This window comes from Gadus chalcogrammus, chromosome 13, assembly GCF_026213295.1.
Source record: "Gadus chalcogrammus isolate NIFS_2021 chromosome 13, NIFS_Gcha_1.0, whole genome shotgun sequence".
Taxonomy (NCBI): Eukaryota; Metazoa; Chordata; class Actinopteri; order Gadiformes; family Gadidae; genus Gadus; species Gadus chalcogrammus.
In genome coordinates this window covers 8843048-8867663 of record NC_079424.1, presented here as the reverse complement: position 1 = coordinate 8867663, position 24616 = coordinate 8843048, and the positions used below count along the sequence as shown (strand labels likewise).

The following is a 24616-nucleotide window of genomic DNA, read 5'->3' as shown; positions in this document are numbered from 1 at the left end:
CATAAAAGTAACTCCGCTACAATTATAACAAAACAGCTCTTCTGTAAAAGTAAACTATATAAAAAAAAACGATTCTATATTTAAAACAACTATTCACTATTCCAATATATAGAATAAAAACTAGATGACGTCAGGGACGAAGGTGTCAACAATCACAGAACAGACCCGGCACGCATGTCCTATGAACCTGCTGTCATCGTGCATTGCACTACAACAATGACACATTTCTGCTGTTGTTGGGTGAAATGTGTCTGTATGGTTTGATGCCAAAATAATTTATTATTAAGTAATATATCATTATATTTCTATACTGCTATATAGTGGGGAAAAACATATCTTTCACTAGACTTGTCTGAGTTAAAGTAGCACCCATGTGGAATACACGGGTGAACCCGTTAAGCACACTAAATGTACTGGTGACAAGTTCATAACACCAAGCAAACACTAGAGAGAGGCATTCTACTACAGATCACAGCTCTCTATGTCTATCTCTCTGGTATCTGCCCATCATTATTCTCTCTCTCTCTCTCTCTCTCTCTCTCTCTCTCTCTCTCTCTCTCTCTCTCTCTCTCTCTCTCTCTCTCTCTCTCTCTCTCTCCCTCTCTCCCTCTCTCTCTCTCTCTCTCTCTCTCTCACTCTCTCTCCTGCCTAGCCCCCGCCCCCCTCTCTCCTTCTCTTTGGTGTGTGTTGTTCTTTCTGTAGCTGGAATGCTAAACAGCGACCAGACTCCAGATGTGTTGCTCCAGCCACACATGTTGGTCTGAGCTGGTGGAGGTTCCAACCGTCTCCCACACACAACACTACAAACATGCAACGGATCAAACTATCCTCTGTACTGTTCTCTCCTCTCCTCCTCGCCTCTTCTCTTCTTCACTATCTTCTCTTTTATTCTCTCCACCTCCTCTCCTCTCCCCTTATCCTCTCCCCCTCTCATCCTCCTTCCCTTGTCTCATCCTACCTTTTCCCCCGCACATCTTTTCCTGTCCCTCTCTTTCCTCCTCCCTTCTCGTCACTCCCCTCATCTCATGACTTAACTCACCGTGTCTCATCTTTACTTCACTCACCTCATCATATCTAAAACTAGCTCCCCTCATCTCATTTTATCTTAACCTTCCTTAACTCAACTTAACTCCCCACATCTAAACTTGACTTAAATAAAATCCCCTCTTCTTAACTTATCTTGGCCTTAACTTATCTTTTCAAGCTTGTGGCATAGGTGAGATTTGCAGGTGTGGCTGATCATATGATGAGTCAGGTGACAGTTGGTCAGCACAGTGTGTGTGCGGGGGGGAGAGAGAGAGAGAGAGAATGAGAAGAAAGGGAGTCAGGGAAAGAGAGCTTACCCTCCCAATCATGATGTTTCAATGCAACAGTGCCTTTGTGCATGTGTGTGTGTGTGTGTGTGTGTGTGTGTGTGTGTGTGTGTGTGTGTGTGTGTGTGTGTGTGTGTGTGTGTCAGCGTTGGTGTGTAGAATGAGACTAAGTTGGAAAAAAGGGGGGTGGCTTAGAACAGCTGGATCTACTGAGAGAAACAGCAAGGAGATATTGGGAGAGAGAGAGAGAGAGAGAGAGAGAGAGAGAGAGAGAGAGAGAGAGAGAGAGAGAGAATGTTTAAAGAAAAGGGGTGGGACAAAGGAGGAGAAGAAAAACCAAATAGTGGAATTAACTGGGTTGCTTGAGCAGCTTAGAGTAGAGAGGCAGACAGACAGATAGAAAGATAGGCAGAAAGACAGGCAGAAAGACTGACAGATAGAAGGACAGACAGATAGAAAGACAGACAGAAAGACAGGTAGACGACTGACAGACAGGCAAAAGACTGACAGTTTATATCTGGCTGAAACGTTTCTTGTTTTTAAAATTGATTTGGGGGTGAAGGAGAGGCTCGGCGTGCGTGCTATCAGTCAGCCAGCAGACAGCTGCCTATCACACACAGCTCAGGGCTGTGTGTGTCGATATGACAGTGTGTGTTGTGAAGCAGCACTGACCAGCTCACATCCCCAGCCAGTGGTGAGTACACTTAAAGTATGTAATTATTGTTAGATATATTATGAGGACTACGTGACTTCTGCCTCTCCTTCTACGTTAGTATTACTCATCAGATTTATTGTAATCTTGCATTGTGTTTCTGAGACCGCTATGGTACTGGTTACAATGAATGTTCTTCCACTATAGTCAAGGTATACGGTTCCCATTAAATCTTTTGATATATTTTATGTTAGATACATTTGATAAATGTTTTTCATCATCACAGAGTAAGCGCAGGGTAGGACGTGCAAGCGTGGGAAAGCACGGGTCAGCCCGGCCCGGGTAAGGTTGCTTGGCTTGTGGTCGGTAACCTCGATTGACCTAGATAATGGTTTCTGACCTGATGGTTTTTACGCGGCAAGCATTGTTACTATTTAATTAATAAATATATTTATCATATTTATGTATTCAAATATTTATATACACACACACACACACATACATCCGCACACAAACACACACACATCAGCTGGCAGACAGGCTGGTACTCCTGAATTTCTGGTTTTGTTTTGGCAGAGCTGGATAAAGTATGCGTGTGTGTACGTGTGCGTGTGCGTGCGTGTGCGTGCGTGTGCGTGTGTGTGTGTGTGTGTGTGTGTTGCAAAGAATAATCGAGGTTCTCAAATTAGGGAACAATGCATGTGGGTCGTCAGAACGCCAGGGGGGCCTTTGTGATGTCACAAAGTCTACATAAGGTCTCATTGTTGTTTAATTGAATAATCTGAAGGCTGCTCTTTAATTAGCAGGAGTGTGAAGGCTTCTTTGAGACGAGGTCAGTGGACCAGTTCACCAGATCGTCTTTGATGCTACTGGTTGAATATAATCCTAGGCTTTGTGATAAGTCTTAACAGTTGACAAGACAAATAGTCCACCTTTACATTTTACAGTTATATAATATAGTATCATTGAGTATGGGAGTAGAGAAGAGTAGCAACTATAGTAGTGCGGAATACAGTAGAGTAGAGTAAGTGTAGAGTAGGGTAGAAACAAGTGTTAAGTACAGTAGAGTAGAGTAGAGCAACTACAGAATCAGTGTGGGACGACAAAAATGATTATTGATTATTAACGTGAGAGGTGAATATTGTTGATTATTTGCTCTACTCAGCCTGATCCACACAACGGATGAGCAGATGAAACAAGGCACTCCCATTCTGGTGTTGGACTAGTTGAACTGGTTGGCCAACGGGGTTCTGTTGAACATGTATCAACTGGTCTCTCTCACTCACACACACGCGCGCACGCACGCACGCACGCACGCACGCACGCACGCACGCACGCACGCACGCACGCACGCACGCACGCACGCACGCACACACACACACACACAAACTCCACCTTCCTGATCCAGCAGTATTTAAATATTCAGAATAGTATCTGAGGATGCACTGTGCCATACTCAGTCCCATTCAGAGAATATTCTTTGCTCTTTGCAACATCTTTATTTTTTGTGATTCAAGTTTATTTCTGATTTGTCTCTGGTTTTATATTCAGTCAAAAATGTGGGAAACATTTCTAACAAAAAACATCTAAAAACGAACCCAGCATAACACAAGATTGCCCCACTGCACCACTAGCGCACTAAAAACTGGAGTTGCTCCCCAAGAGCTACCCTGGCAGGCAGCCCACTGCCCTAGCTGGTTAGGATGGGTTAGATGTAGAGAATGAATTCACTTCAGGGATTAATAAGGAATAGCTTCTTCTTATTTTTCTTCTTCTTCTTATCCTTCTTCTACCTCTATTGCATTGCCTTATTTTACTTATTTTCCTTCTTCTTCTACTTCTTTCCTTCTACTTCACTTTTTAACTTTAAAGTTTTGAGCCTTCATCGTTCAACCGTGGGAGATTATTGGTTACTCCCTGATTTATGAGGTTGCTCACAGCATATAACAGCACTATTAGCGGCATCACAAATTACACACAATATTTGTCTGAGTTAATCTGGGGAGGGGAGGGTTAAGGCGTGAGAAGCATGCATTTTTTCTTTATAGATCCTGCCCTTCTACAGAGAGTAAACAATCCGTTATTCCATGCAGAATTTTAAAACACCATCAGGAGGGTTGTTTTGTGTCCTACAGAGAGGGATGGTGTGGGGGCTGTTGGGCTGAATATAAGACCATTGCTCAGGTTACCTTCTTCATAAGAACATAGACACACACACACACACACACACACACACACACACACACACACACACACACACACACACACACACACGTGCGTGTGTGTCTGTGAGGTTGTGTGTGTCTCTCTGAGGTTGTGTGTGTGTGTGTGTGTGTGTGTGTGTGTGTGTGTGTGTGTGTGTGTGTGTGTGTGTGTGTGTGTGTGTGTGTGTGTGTGTGTGTCCGTGTTTGAACCCACTCACCTGATTCTCAACAGGGCAAATGAGTATCACACACACACACACACACACACACACACACAACCTCAGAGAGACACACACAACCTCACAGACACACGCGCACACTTCCTAACCAGGAAATGTAAATAACAGATTTTATGTGCAATGGTGTGTCCACATCATACTAGACCAGACCAGAAGTGACCAGACCAGACTACGCTAAAATATAGTACAATAGATTATAATTAAATATAATATTATAATATCAAATAATATGATATAACATAATAGACTAGACTAGACTGGACTACAATAGACATAATGGATCTGTGTGGTTATGCAGGCATTTGTAATCCACATTGCGCATGCAAATAAACATCCCTGAGCATCTGTGCACTTTGGAGTCCAAATATGTTGAATCTATAGTGTGTATATGTATGTGTATATGTATGTGTGTGTGTGTGTGTGTGTGTGTGTGTGTGTGTGTGTGTGTGTGTGTGTGTGTGTGTGTGTGTGTGTGTGTGTGTGTGTGTGTGTGTGCGTGCGTGCGTGCGTGCGTGCGTGCGTGCGTGCGTGCGTGCGTGCGTGCGTGCGTGCGTGCGTGCGTGCGTGCGTGCGTGCGTGCGTGCATGCGCGCGTGCGTGTGTGCGTGCGTGTTTTCGTGATTGAGAGAGAGAGAGAGTTAAAGTCAACAGATGGAAGGATTAAGTTATTTGAGATAGTTTTAATCCTGATTCGAAAGCCACAGTAACCATCGTCACCATAGTTGCTAAACCATAGTTATTAAACCATAAATCATCACATAGAGAGAGAGTGAAAAATAGAGAGAGAGTGTGAGAGAGAGAGAGAGAGAAAGGGGTTGGAGGGAGAGAGAGAGAGCAAAAACCTCCAATATTCTTTGTCTCTCTCTTACTCCCTCTCTTTCCTCCTGCTCGCTGTATCTATTGCAGCTTTCATTTCTTCCAATTCTTTGTTCCCCTTGCTTCCCCTCCTTGCCCAACCTATCCCTCCATCAACTCTAACAAGAAGTAGCTTATCCTAGCTATCTTTACTGTATACGGGAATTGGTTAACCTAGCAATTGTAAGTGCTTGGCACTTGTTTTTATGAATATCTTCACTGCACCGACAGCGATATATTGTTTATTCTACCTTTATTCCACAAATGTACAATGGTAATTTGCTTTGGATAATAGTTTATGCTAAATGCCCTAAGTGTAAATGTTAATGTAAAGTAGCTTGTTGTTTTTAACTTAGATCTGCGCAAAGTACTTTACTTTCTAGATCTACACCTTCTAGTTCTTTACTTTCGCGATCGATAACTTCTAGATATTAATTCTATAGAACCGTAACTTTAACCGTAAATATGTCTTGGATCTGTTGCTTCAACAACAGTCCATGCAACATATTCGCCATTTTCTCTTAGTTGTGTTTGTCCTTGTTTATCGTCCTCTCTAAACTCCAAAGTTGTAAAAATGTTGCAAGGGAGGACAGATAAAGAGATCACAACCACATTTTATGGAGAACAACATAACCATGTCTCTTCAGAGGGTAAAAGTTCTCTGTTCTCCAGAGCAGCATAGTTCTTCACCCAAGGGGACACTAGTCAGTGTTCACCCTTGACCTCTGCCTGAGGAGCCAATCAGCGTGGAGCTGGCGCTGATCCAGGGATAAACACTCCCCTGCAGTGACAAGCTGACATACTCCAAAAGAAAGACCCTCATTCCACATCAATTGTATTATCATTAAAACTATACAAACGATACAGACTTTATGAAACATATCAACTAAATAGATATGGGAAATATGTATATTATAAAAACCATATAATCTTTATAAACCATATAAAGCCTACCAAAAACCTTTTGGCTGGAAGTTTAAAAGACAAATGTTTACAATATGAAAGATAGGCAGAAAGACAGACAGACAGACAGACAGACAGATGGACAAACTGATAAATGGACATGAAAGAAGTGTAGTATTGTATTAATCCCCTCTCTATTCCTCTCTCTCTGTCCAGAGAGGATGTCGGTCAAGCTACATTTTGATTCGCCATCCAACGGCAGTTTGATCCAGAGGAGCCGGTCATTCACTGGCTTCAGCTCCCTGACAGGACAATGGCGGTGAGTGACAAGGGCTCACAGCCAACAACGGCGCCCCATATGCTCAAATACTTGTACACTCATGGAGACACTTTACGACATGTTGATGTGAAAATCCCCTGGCTCTGTCTGCTGAGGAAATGCTGTCTCCCCGAGTCTGTTTCTCATCCAGAGAACCTGACAGCAAGCATTACATAGACATCTCCTAATAGACTCATCAGCTATGAAGAGATTGTTTAATGCAGATACAGGTCAATCATGGAGTGCTTAGCAGACCCTCAACCAGAACCCCTTAAACAATAAACCAGGTCCCTTTAAACACTTTACCAACATTTAAAACTAAAGCATCATGTCCCCCTCAACACCAAAGCAGCATGTCCCCTTAAACACTAAACCAGTCTGTCCCATTAAACGCTCAATAGTATTTCCCCTAAGTACTAAACCAGGATTCTATTTGTTCCAGAAACGAAATGTTCACTTCAATTGGAATGCTCTTCCTGTCTCTGTGTGTACTACACACACACACACACACACACACACACACACACACACACACACACACACACACACACACACACACACACACACACACACACACACACACACACACACACACACACACACACACACACACAGCAAGAGGCAGGAGGGCAATGACACAAAACAGAGGCCCATACAAATAAAAAGAGGGGAAGATGTTTAATACCTTATTATGAATTCTCTCTCTCTCTCTACCTCTCTCCCTCTCTCTCTCTCTCAGACCCCCCTCAGTTCGTCACTCTCTACGCTCCAAGTCTCTGAATAGTAACAGAGCTCCAAGGATGCACCTGTATCCCAGCAGAGTGGGCGGGGTCATGTCCAGAGTGGGCGGGGTCATGTTGGGTCAGCCCCCGGAGCAGGTGGATGGAATCTTCAGAGCGCTGCGCGACGGACTGCAGTACGTAAGCTAGTACTAACTAGGACCAAAGTACCTCAGCTACTGCTACACTAACTAGTACCACAGTACTTAAGTTAGTACTACACTAATTATTACCACAGTACGTTAGCTAGTACTAGTACACTTACTGGTACCGCATCACCTGTGATAGTACTTAACTATGAAGTACTTCAGGACTCAGCTATGTTTACTATTAAGTGTATGAATCACCTTGACACTCACACACACTGTACATGTCACCTCCTGTAGGGAGTACCTGAAGGTTCACCAGACGGAGATGGACTTCCTGTCGTCTCACCAGAGAGAGACCAAGAGGAACTCAAGACTGGTGTGTGTGTGTGTGTGTGTGTGTGTGTGTGTGTGTGTGTGTGTGTGTGTGTGTGTGTGTGTGTGTGTGTGTGTGTGTGTGTGTGTGTGTGTGTGTGTGTGTGTTGTGCGTCATTGATGATACTCTTGTCTCTCTGTGTTCGCAGGCCTTCCTCTATGACCTGGAAAAGGTAACAGTTAGCTTAACCAGCAACCTGATGCTTATGCTTGTGATGCTTCAGATAGTGATAGTGCAGATATTATACAGCTTGCTATGGTCACCACTGCTATGATTGGTATTGTTAAAATGTTAAAAGCAGTCTATGCTAAACCTCGCTTTGGGTAGTAATGTTATTAAAACAGTTTTTCTCTCCTAATCGGTACTATGATGAGTTATTATTTGAGTGTTAACAGTATGCAATGCTAACATGAGATGTGATTTGCAGGAGATGCGGGCCCTGGAGCGCTACATCCGTAGACTCGAGTTCCACAATAGCAAGGTATGCTAAAGCAGGCCGCATACGTCAAGCAGAAACAGTTGATGATGTGATTGCTAACAAAAACAAAAAGAACACAGCTTGCGGCACTTCTTGCGCCTCCAAGATTCCTTAATTTGCAAAAAACAGATGACGGCAATGCCAAGATTAAGTTGGATTAGTCAGATATGCAAGGCCGGGGTGATTCACTTTGATTTGATTTCCCCTTCCTCAATTGACCCCACACTGTTTTCAACTATAATGGAACGTTCAGCAACCAAACTGAGTATAAAACTATTTTCTATGTCAAAGAAAATCCATTTATTTTTAAGTACGCTGCATGCCTTACTCATAAAACAATCAATCAACAGTTGAGGTACTGAGGTAGAACTGTAGTACCACTGAGAGGAGCTGTGTGAGATGTACTACCACTGTGGTACTACCGTGGTGCTACGTGGTTCAGGTGGAGGAGCTCTATGAGATGTAGTAATACTGTAGTAGTACTGTAGTACTACCGTAGTGCTATGTATTTCAGGTGGAGGAGCTCCATGAGATGTAGTGGTACTGTAGTAGTACTGTAGTACTACCATAGTGCTTTGTGTTTCAGTTGGAGGAGCTCTATGAGATGTACTGCATCCAATGGAGGCTGAGTCAAGGGGCGATCAACATGAAGAAAGCCTTCTCTCTCTCTCCCTCCACCCGGGCCTCCAGGGACAGCCTGCTGGAGCTCAACCGCACACACACACACAGCCTGCAGGTAGGAGTGTGTGTGTGTGTGTGTGTGTGTGTGTGTGTGTGTGTGTGTGTGTGTGTGTGTGTGTGTGTGTGTGTGTGTGTGTGTGTGTGTGTGTCTGTGTGTGTGTGTGTGTGTGTGTGTGTGTGTGTGTGTGAGAGAGATAGAGCGTGCACAAGCGCTGCATTGTACAGTACGTGCAGTACTTAATGTGTGATTGAAAGGGTCTTTACGTTATGCATTGTGAGGGGTCACTATTTTACCAACAGGTGTGATTTGAATTTACCAACTTGAGACAAGTGGGAGTGTCCATCTACATGTATGATGGATAGATAAGCCTACCAGTCATCCCAGGGGACTTTGTCAACCGGTAGGCTGATAAAGCCATCATTCACCTGGACCTGGTGTTGTGATGTCACGAAAGGGAACATTTTTAAATGGCTTGCACTGCTAGGTAGTTGCCCAGCAAATGCTATGTACCTGGTGCTATGTATTAGCCTGCTATGCTTTGTAGCTGGTGCTATGTAGCTGCAAGCTACTGCTATGAAGATGGCACTATGTAGCTGTAGCTGCTACGTTGCTGCTCAAAAACGCCTGTCTCAGACATCTGTTGTTATTTAAAACACTATTTTATCTTTTTTAAATAAGCAGGTAAAATAAACATTAAACAAGTGTTCACCAGACAGGGTCAGGGATAAACACAATCAAAGGCACCACACTGATGATGATGATGATGATGATGATGATGATGATGATAGATAATTACTATAGTTACTGATATACTAGGTAGTATATCAGTAACTATGTGCTGCTCATTATCAGCTCATTATTTAAGTTCAACATTCAACACAAACATAAAAGTCATGATTAATAAATCATTGTTTTTATACGTTTGTTAAATTTGACATCTGGTATTATTTAAGTTGGATCTTAAAAGGGGAGCGGGAGAGAGAGAGAGAGAGAGAGAGAGAGAGAGAGGGGGGGGGGGGTAGAGAGAGAGAGAGAGAGAGAGAGAGAGAGAGAGAGAGAGAGAGAGAGAGAGAGGGGGGGGGTAGAGAGAGAGAGAGAGAGAGAGAGAGAGAGAGAGAGAGAGGGGGGGGGGTAGAGAGAGAGAGAGAGAGAGAGAGAGAGAGAGCGAGAGAGAGAGAGAGAGAGAGAGAGAGAGAGAGATGAATTCCTCTTAACCAGGGCTCAGGGTCAGGACTCAGAATGGGTCATGTCCAGTTGGAGGTGGGTCGCGGTCAGATAACGTACAGAACCCGTGTGTCTTTTCCCAAGCAAGAGTTTCCAGAGTATAATGTGGTCATGAAATGAAAACTAAACTAACAATGTATTTCCAGAGAGACTGAGATGAATCTAAGCTCTCCGATTGGTCCTTCATCAAGCCTGAACAGAGAGTCTCTGTCGAATTGTTTAAAGATCACTCATCAGAAATGCAAACCGAAACCATTTCAGTCCCCACAAAATGATGTTAATTACTCAAGAATCTAGGAGAATCCTGAGCATTAGGATGGTAGTCTTATTATTATGGGATAGATGTTCCCTAGACTGCGTTGTGGGCTAAGGATCATTTAAACAAAAAGAAAGACCAAGTTACACCGCCTCTCTCTCTGCCTATCTCTCTTTCTCTCTATTTTCTTTCTCTCACTCTCCTTTCCTCCCTGTCTGTTAGTTTCTCCTTCTCAAAACCTTCCCGCTCTCTTTGCCGGCCTCACCCAATTTCAATAAAAATGGTATTATGATACGCATTTTCATAGTGAAAGCAGATAAAAAGAAAAATGGGTCTGTAACAAAATAAATGACAAATAATAAATCACAGTAAGAAAACAATGTAAAATGTTTATACAGTAAGATGTACTCATGAACATGCCTCTCAATTTCACTAACTCACTAAACTAAGCAAATATGCATTTTTCTGTCAACTTCCTTACCTCATAGCAAATGTATAATATATGAATATACAAAGCTATACTCAACTGAATTTGGATCAGGATACAGTTCTTTAATGGTGGTCATGTGCCCAATTCATGTTACTTTAATCATGAACAATGAAGTTATTCATTTATGGTTGTTTGTTTCCCAAGGATATGTCAGCAATGGAAGGAGAATTAGAAATATTACTGGGAGAGTTACACATCAAGATGAAAGGTACACACACACACACACACACACACACACACACACACACACACACACACACACACACACACACACACACACACACACACACACACACACACACACACACACACACACACACACGTTTGTCATGCTGTATTGTGTGTTGCAGGGCTAATCGGGTTCGCTAGACTCTGTCCTGGAGACCAGTTTGAGGTGAGTCTCCCAGCATAACTGGTGGAACTGGTGAGGTTAAGTACTGAAATACTGCTATTGTTCATGTAACGTAGAGATGAATTACTAACTGAAAAACTGAAAGTGTTTATGTACCGTATAGGTTAAATACTAACTGAAATACTGCAACTGTTCATGTACTGCTGAGGTTAAATACTAACTGAAATACTGCAACTTTTATAATTAAATCATTATAGTTATTAATTATAATGAATCAATTAATTTAGACTGACTAGACTGAATGGATTCATTAGTCAGACTGTGGTTGACATTATCATGTGACCTGAGGACTTCACGTGGCCTGATGATGACATCACGTCACCTGATGATGACATCACCTGACTAGGTGGTGGTGCGATTGGGTCGTCAGCGGTGGAGGATCCGCGGAAAGATCCAATCAGATGACTCGCAGCTCTGGGATGAAGAGGAAATGGTCTTCCTCCCGCACACACACCACAACTTTGAGATCAAGGTATAAACGGCAGGCACCCACACCCACTACACACACTACACCCCTCTCTGGGTCTATATGCTTCTTGTGTTCGCAACGGCATTTTCAGTGGGTTGCAGCAGAGCATATTTCAAACCTTGATCTTCAGAAAGAAGCCCATGAATTCACCAATGTCTTCAATCTTAATTCATGTTTCAAAGTCGTACTATTTAATTGAGTTGCGACTCATTTGTCGCAGCTTTTTGTTCGCTCCATGTTTTTAGTTCATGAAGGCATTGCTTATTACTGCAATATTGGTCAAACTTTTTTTATATTTTCGGGCTGTGATAATGACACATGTGGCTCCTGAGGCTAGACCAGAGGTGCGTTCAGAATCGCAAACATAGGCGAACGTTCGCAAACGATTTTAAACATTTTCCGTTAAACTAACATAAGCAAGCAAACGTTTAGGAACATAGGCAAACTGTCTGAAGAGGTAGTTCTCCACAAACACTTCGGCTACGTGACATTCGTTGCCATGGCATTAAACTAAACTATATTGAAATCATTTACTCCTTTCCTACACAGAAATCAATAGATAAAACGTTTCATATAGCCTATCTACACCCTTACTTCAACTGTTGTCTTTTGCATCCTAAAATGCGATTTGAACGTTATATCGCAGTAAGTGGGTACAACTTCGGTGACGTAGCCCTCTATTCTTGAATTTTCCGTACTGGTTGTCTGCAGTAGGCTTTCAACGAGGTCGACCACTTGCAAACCCTCTTCTGTAAACTCTTCCATTAACATGGAGGCTGCCGCTAATACCATGGCCTTCGTATCCATTTTTTTCGTTTACAGTTTGTTTAGAACGGTGTTCAAAAATCGTTCAAAATTAATTGTTTAATGTCAACGCGTTCGTTGCGAACGTTCGCCTATGTTCGCTGAACTTGAACGCACCTCAGTTGAGAACCACCGTTCTAGAATGTCTCATAGAACGTTCCGGATCAGCCTCCGTCTCCCTCTCTCTCATGTCTCTGTGTTTTCTTGTTCAGGTGACGGAAGCCAAGGGCCTTAGCCAGCTGCTAGTCGGCATGGTAACGTGCGCCAGCGCCGACTTCTTTGTGGCTCGGCCGCAGCTCATGCTGGTGGACGTCACCGAGCTGGGGACCATCAAGCTCCAACTAGAGGTTACCTGGAAGTATGTCCCCACCAAGCCACCACAGGTCCCCACAAAGCAAACCCAGGTCCCCACAGAGCCACCCCAGGTCCCCACAGAGCCACAACAGGTCCCCACAAAGCAACCCTAGGTCCCCACAAAGGCAGAACAGGCCCCCACAAAGCCAAAACGGGCCCCCACAAAGCAACCTCAGCTCCCCACAGAGCCACCACAGGTCCCCACAGAGCCACCACAGGTCCCCACAGAGCCACCACAGGTCCCAACAAAGCAACCCCAGGTCCCCACAGAGCAACCCTAGGTCCCCACAGAGCCACAACAGGTCCCCACAGCTCAAACTGCACACTGTGTACCCACACTGTGTGTTTTGTGTGTTTTTACATTAACATGTCCGCAATAGAGTAGAGTCCTGTACAATGCAAGCCAAAACATACAGCTTGCTACATTCCTGCTCCACACACTTATTCTAATTCAAAAAAAAAAAAAAAAAAGTTTACCGAAAGCCGAACTCCATGAGCTCTGCGCTCAAACAAAGGGGTTGTGGAGCTCTATGTTCCTATGCTCTCATTGTAGAACATTGCATGCATTTCCATCATGGAGGAACCCTCTTTCACAGGAAATACCCCCCAACACACACACACACCACTTGCCCCCATAATCGACCCCCCATGCACACACACACACACACTTATCCCCCTCCCCCCACAACACACACACACACACACACACACACACACACACACACACACACACACACACACACACACACACACACACACACACACACACACACACACACACACACACACACACACACACACACACACACCACAGGCTCACTTATCCCCCTCTCCCCACAACACACACACACACCCACACACATCAATAATACTGTCTGCCTATGGAACAAGTTTCAAGTTTCTGATAGATTGTGGTTACCATTAATGACTTACAGCTGTGTGTGTGTGTGTGTGTGTGTGTGTGTGTGTGTGTGTGTGTGTGTGTGTGTGTGTGTGTGTGTGTGTGTGTGTGTGTGTAGTCCGTTTGACAGTGTGTGTGGGGACCGGTTGCGTCCTGTGTCCTCAAGAAGGAAGAGTTCCTACAGCAGAACCTCCACCTCCTTCACTGAGAAATACTTCATAGTGAGTAAACTATACACCAAATACACACTGCACTTTATACTTCCTTGTGTGCACACACTATACGGCCTACACACAATACTTAATACCTTTGTAGTGAGTAGACCCAAACACACACGTTAAACAGAATATACACTACACGCAACCACATTTATACAAAGACACATATACTCTAGTCCACACCAGTCTTTCTTTCTCTCTCTCTCTTACTCCCCCTCTCTATCTCTCTATCTATGTCCATGTCTCTCTCTCTCTCTAGTCTATGGTTCATCTGCAGGACGGAGAGGGATCCATGCAGTCTCTCATCCCCAGAGCCCGCCCCTCTAGAGGAGGAGTGTCCTTACTCAGCTACATGTCTGACCCCACCCTCATTCCAACCGATAAAATCACCTGCTCTGACAGCCCCCTAAGCCCGACAGACCAGCCCAGGTAAGATCAATTGTTGGAAGTGTAATAATGTACAGTTATCAATTTACAAGTTATTGCAGTTAGCTGGTTAGATCGATGATAATCGGTTAGTTGGTGAGTAAGTGGGTAAAGTGAGTTAGTTATTAGTAACTATTCCCTTTGTTAGTTTGTTTGTTAGCTGGTGAGCTAGCAGTACTGAGCAGATTAGTGAGTTAGAGCCTTAACTAGTACCCTACCAGATTAGTTATTCCGTATGTTAACAGCATGTACATATTGTTGAGTGAAAAAGGATTTTAGGACAGCGGTGTCCTCAACAGTATATTGCGTTGCATTTATTTCATGTCTTTGATTAACATACCAACCCGCCCACAGCCAGGGCTCGGACCCCAGCCAGGGCTGCAGTCTGGGGGGAAGCCCAGCACAGCGCTCCCTGGGGGTCCCGAGCCCCACAGAGCTCCCTTCAGGGGGGAGTGAGAAGAGGAGGAGGGCTGTTGGGGAGGGAGGAGAGGAGAAACAGGACTGGGTGAGGATGGAGGGGGAGGGAGGAGAGGGGACAGAGGAGCACTGGAGAGGAGGGGAGACTCCCTTCATACAACTGGAGAATAAAACACTTTCCCTGCTGGCTCCACCAAGGTTAGAAAACGACTTAATACCAATCTAAAAAACGGAACTCTATCTACTTCTCTATTAAACTGTTTGGTACACTACTGCTAACCTTCTACTTATCTACATCTATACTTAAAATAAGTTAGAGATCTTCCAACCCGATATATAAATAACTATTTATTGCTGCGATGCTAACAGGTGTAGCACTCCAGACATCCTCAGAAAGAACCCAGTAGGAGAGCTAGACCACCGAGACCTCCAAGGCATCGGACCGAGCCCTGCCCCAGTTCAGGACACCGACAACGGGCAGGTAGGACACCCGCATTCCCCTCTCTCTAGAGGAAGGCTAAAGCCACACACTTAAGACTCCCCAGTATGGGCATTACCCTTTCACATTAAAAGGTGACATATTATACAACCAGGTGTGAGTGTGATTAGCCACTACAAGCCGTTTTGAATACTGCCTCTTCTGACATCACAAGTGGGGGGCGTGTCCACTTTTCACCTAGATTTATGCTGGATAGATCAGTCTACCAGCCTACACAGTGGACTATAGCAAACGTTGCTCATCTATATGTCATACATCTAGGTGGACACGCCCACTTGTGATTTTCATAACGGCTAATCATACAAAAAAAAGAAAATGATTTAACTTCAAAGTATTTTCTGTAACGTTTAATTTCACGGATTTCCCTTCGGTGGTTAATAAAGTATAATCTCCTCTCTGCTTCCATATTGTGATAGGGGTCCACAGAGGACCTATCTGCCCAGCCCAGCCGCCCAGCCGGGGGTCCGTGGGGGCTGGAGGTGAGCGGGCCCCAACGCCGGCTCCAGGCAGCCAGGCTGGGGGTCCTGATCACCCGGCTAGAGACCCTCCTCCACCACCAGGAGGCGCAAGAGAAGGAACTGAGGGCCCTCAACTCTAAGGTGAACCACCTGGCTACAATACTGAAGGTAGGAGCATATACCTATTACTAACACAACATACATTCGTCTGCGTTGATATACAGTTAAATACATGTTATAAAAAAAAACACCAATGTATATTTGGATGTATTTTTGTTCATTCTTTCACTAGAACAACCTTTCATTGCTAAAGAAGCCGTCATCCGCAGAGACCCTGGCTGTCGACGAAGTCCTGGAAAGCTTTGACTTCCTGTCAAATGACCTGAATGCAGAAGATGACACCTCTTGTATGGGGAGCTTGAGACTGAAAGACACTGGGTGATTTTAAGTTGGATGGGTGGAGGATGGATATACTGATTGATAGAAATAATTATTAACTGATGGATGATGCATCGGAAGCTCAGACCGAAGATAAATAAAAAAAGATATTCTTTGTCCTTCAGGATTGGTTCCTTCCGCCAGAACACTATAAAGAGCATGGGCCTTCTTTCCCACAGCAGCCAATCAGCTTCTGAGGAGGAACAGCTACCTGTTGCCCCACTGACTTCTGGGAACTGGAGTCTTGACCAGGCTCTGGAGACTCACCTGGACATTTGCAGTATTATTTTAGAGGTAGGTACCATTCACCCATCACACCAGAACCACTACCCAGCACACCAAAACACCAGATATACCCTAAAATCAGCTGACCGTGTTTGACCATGACAGACTACACAGGGTAAAGACAACGGATCACGATTTCAACGTTCATGATCGCCCTCGACACTTAAATTTAGCCTGCAACAGCGTAATTGTGTTGAAACTCAATCAATTGCATTTGTGTAGTCTGAACCCGGCGTATTGCCATGTACCCAAAGACCAGTTACACCCAAAGACCAGTTCCACGATGTATGACCATGCATCATCAGTGCTTATGTATGACCACTCCCAAGTTAAAACAAAAGCCCATGCAAGCCATCCTCTCCAGCCTGAGCAGTGGATGTGTGTCTGTGTCGTGGTTGGTCTCAGGCGCTGGCCACGGTGGACTCCAGCGGGGGGGCCAGGAGATATCTGCTAGAGGAGACCGTTCTCCAACATGACGTGCTGGAAACCGCCTCTCGCATGATGCTGGAGAACGACCATGCTACAGACAGTCAGTAGTCCGTCCATCTGTCTGTCTGTTTGTCTGTCTGTTGGTCTGACTGCTGTTCTGTCTGTCTGCTTGACTGTCTGTCTCTATGACCGTCTGTCTTATGTTACAGGCTAATGGTAAACTGTATTAATAATTGATTCATGTAATTATAATAAAGTATCCACTTATTATAACTGTATTAATAAAATGTTCAGTAGATGGTATTCAGTAGATCCACCTGCTATTGTTTCCTCCTCAGTACTTCCCAAGAGGACGAAGGACCTGTCCTTGTTCTGGGACGACTGCGTTGCTGACGACGACACTCCATTCTGTTGCCATGTCGACAGCTTCTCCAGATCGCTAAGGAAACGCTACACGCACAAGCTGAAGGCCAAGCACCCCGGCCAATCAGAGAAAGGTACGGCCCAGAGCATCACGCAATACAAGGGCAATACAGAGGACCTTTCAGGTGACCCATTATTTAGTCTGCGTCCCCTGAGTAGCCAACAGAGGCTGTCCATCACCCTGACGACATGTTCTGGTTCATAAATGCCTGACGAGTTGAGGAGCTTCACTTATATGTCTGTTTGTACGACACATTGCCTTCACCTCATGAAGATCACCCGATGTCACCGAATTAGGGACTTTTTTTTTACTTTACTACGCTCAGAATCAGATCACGAACCACGCATGAAAGCACCAGTGTCGAGGCTGTGCAGGCAGAAGCCGGGCTAATGGCAAATATGTCTGTTCTTTCGTAACCTTTCAATTTGTAAGTTTATTTCTGATTATAAGTCATATTTGTTTAGGATTTGTATTCACTCAACCCTAAGGAGCTCGCACTCCAATGCTCTGAAGGAATGTCTGATTCGGACACATACAACCTTGAAGGTTGGAGGAAGTCTAATATCCCGGGAGGATATTGAAGTGATATCCAGCTTGTTTTCCCGCTAGTGTTCAAGGAGCTTCTGGAGCAGATCCAGGCCAGCTCCATGGTGGTACCCTGTATCCGGCCCGCCTGCAGCCCAGACAGAGTCACCGTGTTCCAGCTGTCGGTCTACCTGCAGCGCTGGGGCATCCAGGATCTGGGACAGCACATCTCACGCCTCGCCTGGGAGGGTATGAAGAAAACTGTGTGAACTCTGCTGCTTCATAAAATAAGCTGCCTGTGAGGGAATAAACTCCAAATTCTGTCTGTCAAATAGGCACGTTTGCTACCTCTCCAGAAAATGAGAACTGTTTACGCTTGAAGTATGATAGACTAGTTGGGAAGATGGACATAACTGTTCAGTTGAACGACATTATCAAGATACCCGGATGTCACCTTTGGTTGACTACACTCACGTCACTCACGACATTCACCAAAGTCAAAGAGACCCAAGCATCACGAGCCTGTACGAATCATGTTTTCACAGTATTAGTAGTACTCGAGTGCTAGTACGTACCTCACGCACGTATACTGGTGTGACAGTATTATATACTGAATTTGTTGTATGTGCTTCAGTCTACCTGCTCTCTGCACTGCGAAGCTCCAAGAGGAGGCGGGCTCTAAAGAAGCTGAGGGGACGTGGTTTTGCAGAGCTCCTCCCACTGGGCGTGACCCTAGAGACGCTGGCTGGCCTGCAGATGGACAGCAGCCTCAAAGTGTGTAAGGCTGCATCCAGATGCCTGGCCAGGGGCTTCGGCTGCAAGGCCTTCAGGAATAAGGTACGGAATGCCCTCCACAATAAGAGTCCCAAGACTTTGGACAGACCCTGTCACTTCACAATGAGTTTCTAGGCCTTCAGGAAAGTTAAGTAACAGATCCTGTTAACTTCACAATAAAAGTTTCAAGATTGTAGATTCAAACCCTCCTTCACAATAAGAGTCTCAATACTTTTGAAAAGATACTGATGCTCCTTCACAATAAGAGTAATCTTTCTCTCTCTCGCTCTCTCTCCCTCTCCCCCCCACCAGGCAGTAGTGTTCTACACAGAGAGCTTGAAGCAGAACGAGGTGAAGATCCAACAAGCCTCCTGTTTGGCCCTCAAACACCTCAGAGTGAGAACACACAAAGACCTTTTATTTGCCTGTTTCCCCATCATATAGGTCTGAACATCTTTGCGACCCCAACTTTGTATATTTTCTGCATGCGTGTGTGCCTGAGTCAGGCTACAGAAAGTGTTCAGCAGGTAGCAGAGTTTAATTAATGTGTGTGTGTGTGTGTGTGTGTGTGTGTGTGTGTGTGTGTGTGTGTGTGTGTCAGGCTACAGAGAGTGTACAGCAGGTAGCCGAGTTGTGGAGAAGTGAGGATGAGGACGTACGCAACGCAGCCAGAGAGACTGTTCTCTCCTTCGGTACACCCTTCCCTCAATCACCCATCCCTCCATCCCTCCACCCTCACTCCCTTCACCCATCCCTCCAACACCCACCCACCCCTCCCTCTATTCATCATTATCATCTATTCCCCCATCGTCACCCATTAATCCATCATCAACCATCCATCCATCATCCAATCATCATCCCTCCGTCATCCACCCACCCCTCTAACCAACGGCCCTTCTATCACCCCGCCCTTACCCATCCAGTAACACTGTATTTACACCTATATCCATCTATCCATCCGGTTCATTCCTTCAACCCTCCATAGACTCATCGCTGTCTCTGGATCTCTCCCCCCCTTCTCTCCCTCTTTCTCCCTTCCTAGGTAAGAAGGGTTACTCAGGCTTTCAGAAGATGGACCAGCTCAACATAGAACTGCAGGACGAGACGTACCAGAACCAGTACGACCAGATAACCATACTATAGAACCAGACCACCTAGATAACCCCACTATAGAACCATACCAACCAGATAACCCCACTGTAGAACCAGACCACCCAGATAACCCTACTATAGAACCAGACCAACCAGATAACCCTACTATAGAACCAGACCAACCAGATAACCCTACTATAGAACCAGACTAACCAGATAACCCTACTATAGAACCAGACCACCCAGATAACCCTACTATAGAACCAGACCAACCAGATAACCCTACTATAGAACCATATCAACCAGATAACCCTATGATCCAGACCACCCATATTACCATACTATAGAGCCAGACCAGCCAGATAAGCATGCTATAGAAGAAGACCACCTAGATAACCCTACTATAGAACCAGACCACCTAGATAACTACTACTGATAACTATACTTTAGAACGACGTAGATCACCCTCCTATGGAACTAAAACACCAAGATACCCTTATTATAGATCTAGATTCCCATGCTATAGAGCTAGATCGCCTACAGATAATTATACTATAGAACCAAATCACCCAGGTGACCATATTACGTAACCAAAACATGATTATCACATTATAGAAATAAAAAAACCTAGATCCGTATTATAGATGTAGACTGAACAAGATCACAATACTAAACAACCAAACATAACCAGATCACCTCATAGAACAAAGTGATGAAGCTCTGTCGTTATCTCTATCGTTACGTGCTAAATGCTGTCCCCTGCTGGCGAGGATGTGGAACCACAACCTGGGAAAGCATCTGGACTGCTTGGCTCTCTGGTGAAGAGATGTTTGACAGAGGCAGTAAATATTCCAACATGTTCTATGTTCTGGGTTTTACGAAGAAAATTTCTTGGGTAAAAATACAGAAAGGAAAGGAAATAATAAATGAAGGAGGATGAAGGGTGAGAATAGGGAAATGAAGGATCCTTCCCTCATCCCTCCTGCTCAGAGAAATGTAATAAGAAAGAAGGATGGAAGGTAGGAAGGAACATAATAGGGAAGGAATGAAGCAAGCTCTGAAAATGTTTAGAAAATGTTTAGGGTGTGAGAGGTTCCCAACCAGGAGCAGTGTACCATGGCAGGAAGTGACCTCACTCCACTGTTATTTACCCTCAGCTTGCCTAAAACTTATTTTCTCTTTATGAAAATCTGAAAACCGACTGGCTTTTGTATAGCAACCTGTGTTTTATCATACTGATATAGATATATATATTTATGAAATCCGTTTTTTTTTTACTCTGTCCAGCAAAGAAAATAAAAATATATATGTATGACTCCAGCATACTTGTCGGTGTGAACAATGGAAAGAGCTATATACAGATTTCAACAAAGCACTCTGTAAATTGCAATTGACTACCAATGTCCGACAAACAAAGCATCATCCATCCCTAAGGCTCGTACCTTTTTGGCCAGAACCTGCAGGCCAACTAAGGTTTGATTCTGGCAGGAGTGGAACTACGCTCACGACATAAAGCTCGACAACATAAGCGCTGCAAAAACATTATTAAAATGGTTACATATTATACCACCAGGTGTTAGTGTGATTATCTAGGTGGACACAACCACTTGTGATGTCAGAAGAGGCCGATTTTCAAAACGGCTTGTAACAGCTAATCACACCCACAACTGGTTGTATAATGTCACCTTAAAAATGTATGCTATGTGAACAAGGGTTTAAGGATTTATCTCCATACAGCATCACAAAGAATAATATGCCATTAAATTGTAGACTTTACTTTGAGGATTTCTTATTTAACTGGTGTGAATTTAAGACTTTTCTAACCCTAATACCCCCAGGGAGGAACCTGTAACTTAAGCTACAGCGCAAATTTAACCAAAGTAAAAATCGTTTTTATTTTGAGAGGAAGAAACTTTTATTTAAATTAAAAACAAAACCAATAATGAGCAGTAGAACACAGAACAGACAGGAGGCAGGGTACAGCCCTCCAGCCTGACGACTGGAGGAATACAACACAGCTCTGACCTCCTGCAGATGGTCTCTCTCTTTCTCACAGTTTGTTTACCCTTTGGAAATCATCAGCATGTGAATTAAAACGGTGAATAAAGCACAAAAGGAGCGGCAGAACTCCAGAGTAGAGGGTCTGGGGGATGAGGGTCAGGAAGAGGATGAGACCAAGGGCTCCCGCGGCGCCTGTTGTTCGGGGGCAGGGGGGTTAGAGAATGTTCTTTGATTGTCCACTTCTCTACCTCCCTTACCTCGAGGTCAGAGGGATTGGGGGTTCGCTGGATATAATCACCGTAGCAACTGTCCCAAGAGAATCAAATCCACCTCATCACACATCTTCTCTGGAGCGTGTCCAGACAACACGGCTGCCAAGGAACGCAGTGAATTCTTTTTTTTTTTCTGGTTCAGAGCGGGAAGCTGAGAGTCCACGCTGCTATGACGACGACGACAACCCTGGTTAATGGATCGACCGGGAGCCCGTAACACGTTGACGATTCATCCCATCCTCCGAGCTCTTTAGCAGTCCTCCACCCACCCCTTTCCCACAGCATATTCTTACAGCATGGCAGTGGTGCGTCCATTAACTCAACCCCCCTAATACCCCAGGTGTACACAAACCCTGACCATCGGCCAGTGAACCCACCCACCGTGTGCACAAGGCCCACCCTCCCGCCATCAGCACAGCCCACATCTAAGCACCCTTTTACAGCACGGCAGCGCACTGGGACGGCCTCCTGTCCTCCCTCTGTCCAAACCAGTCCAGAGCTCATCGAGCCCCGGCCCCTCCCACCGCCGCCCGTCTAGGTGGCCCCGATGGCGGGATGGTGGCCGGCGTGGGGCATGGCTGAGTCCTGGCAGTGGTACAGGAAGCAGTTCCCCCAGCAGCTGTAGCAGATGAGGAAGAGGGCAGCGAGGAAGACGAGGGCGCAGATGGTGCAGGGCTTCCGCTCCAGCAGGAAGCTGAGCAGGTAGAAGCCCATGAACACTGAGTGGTTGAACCACAGCGCCGGGTTCAGCGGCTTGGGGATCAGCAGCACCGGCAGCAGCCACTGGAGGCAATACATGGTGGGAGGAGGAGGTGGGAGCGCGAGGAGGAGGAGGGGATCCCTAGAGGGAGGTCTGTCAAGCGGCGCAGGGCAATGTCAATTGGGAGTGGCTAGCCGGGTACTTCCTGTCAGGTGGGCCCTGAGGACAGAGAGGGAGGCAGTGAGTGGGGCTCCGGCATACACATGTTGCACATTCCCTCACCCTATATAGTGAACACTCTGTAGGACGAGCCAATCGAGCTGTTCAACCGCTCCCGCATGATTTCTGTTTAATCAGGGCTTCACATCTCTGATTGTTTCAGGGAATCAATTATTCCTCTCAATAACCTATCGCTAAGCTCCACCAAAGGGGATTGAATGCAACACTTATCAGTGGCAGAGACACTTGGGGAGGGAGTGCTGATGTGCGTTCATTTTCCGACCATATACCATGATGCATAGCATTTTCTTATTGTTATTTATTAAGCAATGACCACCCGCATTTTGTAAGCATGGGTTTTGTAGTCAAGTTTTCTTCCGCTTGACAAAGATATTTTTTTAGTTGAGGATTTTATAATGTACACTTCTTGAGTCCTGATATGGCTGAGTATCACCAAAAAACCTTCCCATAATGCATTCTGATGTATAAGCCCCATATGGATGGACTTCTGAGAATGCACTCTGTAATAATAATAATAAATAAATAATAATGAATTTTATTTGTAATGCACTTTATATTGAGCAAACAATCTCAAAGTGCTACATAAGAAAAAAAAAGAAAAGTAAAAGTTACAATTTGGAGAGAGAACGTCTCTCCAAAGGAAACAACTAATGAAAGGCTTTTTTAAAAAGGTAGGTTTTTAGGCCTTTTTTAAAAGTGTCCAGGGTCAGTGGTGCTCTCAGGTGGTCAGGGAGAGCATTCCAAAGACAGGGAGCGGCGTGACAGAAAGCTCTGTCTCCCATGGTTCGGAGTTTGGTAATAGGGCTTGTGCATACGCTCTGACGAACGGTCGTGGAGTGGGGATGTACAAATACTCTGGATAGACAAAAAAAATAAAACTCAAATGCGCAACAAAATGAAACCTATCTTGTGATTGTAAAATATGATTTAAGTATTGATGATTGTTCAGGGCCCGACCAGTTCCGCTCAGCGGCTGAACCGGTTCAACCAGTATGCGCTTTAAAGCGCAAATATCGTCTGATTAAGTTGCCCAGTTGACACTCTAGTGGTGCATTAAACCAAACTGAAGTGTCGACGAGATATCAAGCTACAAGCGGACTTATTCGGAGCCATGTTTAGCGTCCATCACAGCTGCTGCCATACATTCATGCCACAGAAACGCGCACATCAATATGGTATATCACTAGCTAATATTAGTAACATGACTATCGCTCGTTTGTAGGAGTCAGCGATAGCTATCAATATATATATATATATACACACATATATATATATATATATATATGTGTATATATATATAAAAGGTACAACCCAGCTTGGATTCAACCCTATTATTGCTATTTCAACTAAGAAGGCTGATGTTTGATAGCTAGCTATTAAGCTATTCGTTAGCTCGAACGGAAAGCGTCAAAGCGCCCAGGCCGCTATCGCAGTAAATAAAAGTAAACTAGCAACCGCATCAGCAAAGATGGTCTTGTCAAGCCATACTGTGCGCTATGGTGTGTAATAGTGGTGAAGAGTGTGTTTTAAAATAAATAAATGCGGGCAGACCTGACATGGTGCGGCTCACACTCCGAGTTGCGTAGCTGGCGTTTCAGGACCCCAAAATTTCGTAGACTGAGA

At 44.7% G+C, this 24616-nt stretch overlaps 2 protein-coding genes across 4 annotated transcripts; one reads left to right on the top strand and one right to left on the bottom strand.

Moving 5' to 3' along the window:
• Positions 1 to 1664: 1664 nt before the first annotated feature.
• ripor3 (RIPOR family member 3) lies at positions 1665 to 22878 on the top strand. 3 transcript variants are annotated; one of them, XM_056605841.1, is made up of 25 exons: positions 1665 to 2007; positions 6382 to 6484; positions 7224 to 7400; positions 7650 to 7728; positions 7874 to 7897; positions 8153 to 8206; positions 8790 to 8939; positions 11000 to 11063; positions 11206 to 11249; positions 11614 to 11739; positions 12753 to 12898; positions 13914 to 14016; positions 14273 to 14442; positions 14794 to 15054; positions 15226 to 15337; positions 15772 to 15981; positions 16106 to 16251; positions 16434 to 16545; positions 16942 to 17065; positions 17304 to 17462; positions 17999 to 18163; positions 18549 to 18751; positions 19001 to 19084; positions 19290 to 19380; positions 19731 to 22878. In XM_056605841.1, exons 2-25 carry the CDS (start codon positions 6387 to 6389, stop codon positions 19829 to 19831), a joined length of 3003 nt encoding a protein of 1000 aa, XP_056461816.1. In that variant the 5' UTR covers positions 1665 to 2007; positions 6382 to 6386; the 3' UTR covers positions 19832 to 22878. The 3 variants fall into 3 exon arrangements, with proteins under 3 accessions (XP_056461816.1, XP_056461815.1, XP_056461814.1); XM_056605840.1 differs by having other exon boundaries at positions 16431 to 16545; XM_056605839.1 differs by having other exon boundaries at positions 16377 to 16545.
• On the bottom strand, positions 20802 to 24616 carry blcap (bladder cancer associated protein). The gene is made up of 2 exons (XM_056605842.1): positions 24545 to 24616; positions 20802 to 22972 (listed from the first exon to the last, which is right to left on the bottom strand). The coding sequence occupies exon 2, from the start codon at positions 22849 to 22851 to the stop codon at positions 22588 to 22590; it is 264 nt and encodes an 87-aa protein (XP_056461817.1). The 5' UTR covers positions 22852 to 22972; positions 24545 to 24616; the 3' UTR covers positions 20802 to 22587.